At 64.2% G+C, this 3,177-nt stretch overlaps 1 protein-coding gene across 1 annotated transcript in view; it reads right to left on the bottom strand.

The window, feature by feature from the left end:
- Positions 1-563: 563 nt before the first annotated feature.
- The window catches only part of RGS12 (regulator of G-protein signaling 12), a 95,451-nt gene continuing 92,837 nt past the window's right edge, over positions 564-3,177 (bottom strand). Inside the window, 3 exon segments of the mRNA XM_010848109.1 lie at positions 564-1,723; positions 1,726-1,765; positions 1,767-2,119. Coding sequence (XP_010846411.1) covers positions 1,653-1,723; positions 1,726-1,765; positions 1,767-2,119 — 464 coding nt within the window. The 3' untranslated portion in view covers positions 564-1,652.

Genomic DNA, 3,177 nt, shown 5'->3' with positions numbered 1-3,177 from the left:
ACCAGTGCACAGGGGTAGGGGTGGGGATGGGACTCACATGGCCCCGGTAATGTGCTGGGAGATGCAGGGACCCACCCGTCACCCTGCCCGGGCTCCGGAGCGAGAATCAGAAGACAGAGGCCCCACTGGGTAAACCGCGTGGGCTCAATGCCCAAGCAGAGTGTGGAGCCGGGGAGGACGTGGCTGGACCACAGGCAGCCAGCACACCTGCGCTCTGGCTCACAGGTGACCAGGTGGAAGGATCTTGCCGCCTCACCCAGCAGTGCCGGCACCCCCACCTTCAGCCATCCGATCCCTAACCCCCAGGCTCAGGGAGGGGCGAGCCATGCCCCACGTGTGTTGTGTCTGCCCGTCCAGCACTTCCCACCCCTCGCCATCCTGCCCTCATGCAGCTCTGTCTGCAGACACACCTGAGGCGCCCAAGTGTATCTAGAGTGGTCTATTTTCAAAAGCCAGTATATTAAACAATGAATTACATGGAAATGTGCAGTGTTTGCCATGGATTAAAATACATCTATCGTTTTCTAAAGAGAAAATAGGTTTTCAAATGAAGGAGGAAAGAGTTTTCAAGCAGTCTGATGGTCAGACGTAGAGTTTATTTCTCCTGGAGGAGCACAGACTCAGCACAGATGCAGCTGCACACGTGTGCAGGGGATGGGAAGGGGAGACGGGGTCGCAGAGCAGGCCACATGCGAGGAGGAGGCCCGGCTTGGTCTCCGCGGGGAGCCTGCTCACACAGCCAGTCCTCCAGAGCCACCCCACCCCCCAAGCCAGACCACCACAGCCCGGGGTCCCCAGAGATGTGGCTGCGGGTCCTGGAGGACCCATCCCAGGCAGGACTCAGGCAAAAGGGGCCTTCCCGGCTGCGGAGCAGCCCACAGCGAGGGTCTGCGCATCCTGGGGCTCGAGGAGCCGCCCCGCGGGCGTGGCCCTATCCAGGCGGAGCGGTGTGCCCCCTGAGCCCCTTCTCCAGGAGGCCGGGGGCCTCGCTCCCCCAGCCAACATTCATGCGTCTCGGGACCGGCTCACGTGACACATTCACACTTTCGTTTGGAGGAACCATGCTGACCTCCTGGGTCAGGGAACCCCAGGCCCGTGGGCCCCCACGTGCTCTGACCAATGTGCAGAGGGGGAGCAGGCCCCCGCGGCCAGACCTGGGGGCTCACCGTGGGCCTTGGGCTCTAAGCCACACAGGGCTTCTCCCACTTGCTCAAGACACATACTCTTTTTTTTTTTTTTCAATCTTGAGATTAAAATGCTGAAAGTGCTAGAGATTCCGATTGTAAAAATAACACACATTTTTCAGAAATCCCCAGGGCCTTGCTTGGCGGCATCACTGCCCCGGACTGGGGAGAGGCACAGGGGCCCGCGCCGCGGCCCGGTGGGGGTGAGCGCCCCCACAGGAGGCCTCCTCGGTGCCCGCCGCCCCTCCCACCATCCTGGCCACTCTCTGACCTCAGCGGCGCTGCGTCCTCTCAGAGAGGGCGGGGCAGCCAGGACAAGCAGGGTCACCGAGGAGGAAGCACCCTGGACCCTCCCTCGAGAGACTCCGGGCGGGGGTTCACTTCCCACCGCTCTCTCGTTTTAATTGGAAACTGTGTGGACAACGCCAGCGCCGGGCGGCCGGCGCGGGGCCAGCGGGAGGAGGGCAGTCAAAGGGGAGCAGGGGCGGCGCGCCCGGAGGTACCTGGTCTCGGAGGTGCGGCCGCGTCCCGCGGGGCGGGGGCGGCGGCAGGAACGTGCTGTTGGGGCTGCTGATGTCCCCCCTCCCCCGTGAGCGTCAGGTCGGCCACGTGCTCGCCCTCCTCGGTCTGGACGCTGCCGACCTCCACTTCCTGCGCTGGCGGGCTGGGGGTCCCGGGCGCCCCAAGGGGCAGGCTGTCGCCGGAGCCGGGGCTGCTGGCCGGGCTTTCTCGGGGCAGGGGTGCCCGCTCCTCGCCGTGACCCGGCACAGGTCTCGGGTCGAAGGCCTTGGCAGCGGCTGAAGGGGAGGGGGCGAGCCCTGGGGGGCTGGGGGGCAGACGCAGGAACTCGGGCAGCACGAGGTCCTCCTTCCTCAGCAGCCCGCGCTGGTCGTCTGCTCTGCTGCTCTGAGCTTTGGAAATGAGCTCAAAAAACTCTGGGAAGAAATCCCACATTGACCAGGTTTTAGAGCGGGTCCGCTCTGGCCCAATACAAGCGCGCATCTAGAAAGTTCTGTCCCGCTGCCCCGGGGCCTCCCCACCCTCTAGCCTCCACCCAGAGCCCGTGAGGCTGCAGGCCACGGGCACGGCTCTGGTCCTCCCTGGACTAGCTCTGGGTGCCGGGGCAGCAGCCACCTGGTTCCCTTCTGAGCAGGAGGGAGGCCGCTGACCAGACGCCACAGCCTGACAAAGCCAAGAGCCCGGGTGTCCGGGCTGGTGAACCTGTGTGCGGGCTTCCTCGGGCACCACCTGGGCCTGCAAGCAATGCCCGGCCCTCGACCCCCTCCTGCAGCCCCGGCACCCCCGGCCGGGTACTCTACCTTCCTGGATGCCCCCCAGAACTTTTCCTGTTCTTGAAAGTGGAAGTCTTAGTAGCTCAGTCGAGTCCGACTCTTGGTGACCCCATGGACTGTAGCCCCCCAGGCTCCTGTCCATGGGATTCTCCAGGAAAGAATACTGGAGTGGGGTGCCATGCGTTCCTCCAGACCGTCCCCACCCAGGGATCGAGCCGCGTCTCTTGTGTCTCCTGCACTGCCAGTGGGCTTTTTACGGCTAGCTGCGCCTGGGAAGCCTGTTCTTACCAGGGTGGGTTCTCAACTGTAACTCAAGTCCACCGTCCCAGGTAGATGGTTTCTACACTGAGCCTTCTTGGGGTTAGCTTAGCTAACTAAGGTTACAGTCTTAGCTTCTGACCAACAAGGAGCCTGAAACCTCACACCTGAGGGTGCGCAGAAGGCGGGCGCTTCGGCGCAGGCGCGGCCGGGCAGCGCAGGCGCTGCGACGAGCCAGCCGAGCGGAAGCACTGCCGGGTTCAGCCGTCACAGGGCAGCTCAGAGCGGGGCTGCTCCTAGCGTTTCTCTTGTGTTACAGGCTTCTGGAGGGAAAGCTTCCCGCCTCCCTCTCACGCGCTGCCCTCCTTCGTCCTGCGGTCCGGGGACAGCGCGGGCGGCCGGCCCCACGGCCTGACACACAGCGTCTCCTCCCGGCCTCTGAC

The sequence above is a fragment of the Bison bison genome, unplaced genomic scaffold, assembly GCF_000754665.1.
Source record: "Bison bison bison isolate TAMUID 2011002044 unplaced genomic scaffold, Bison_UMD1.0 scf7180017849866, whole genome shotgun sequence".
NCBI lineage: Eukaryota > Metazoa > Chordata > Mammalia > Artiodactyla > Bovidae > Bison > Bison bison.
Note: the sequence above shows the minus strand (reverse complement) of the source record. Positions and strands in the feature narration are given on the sequence as shown.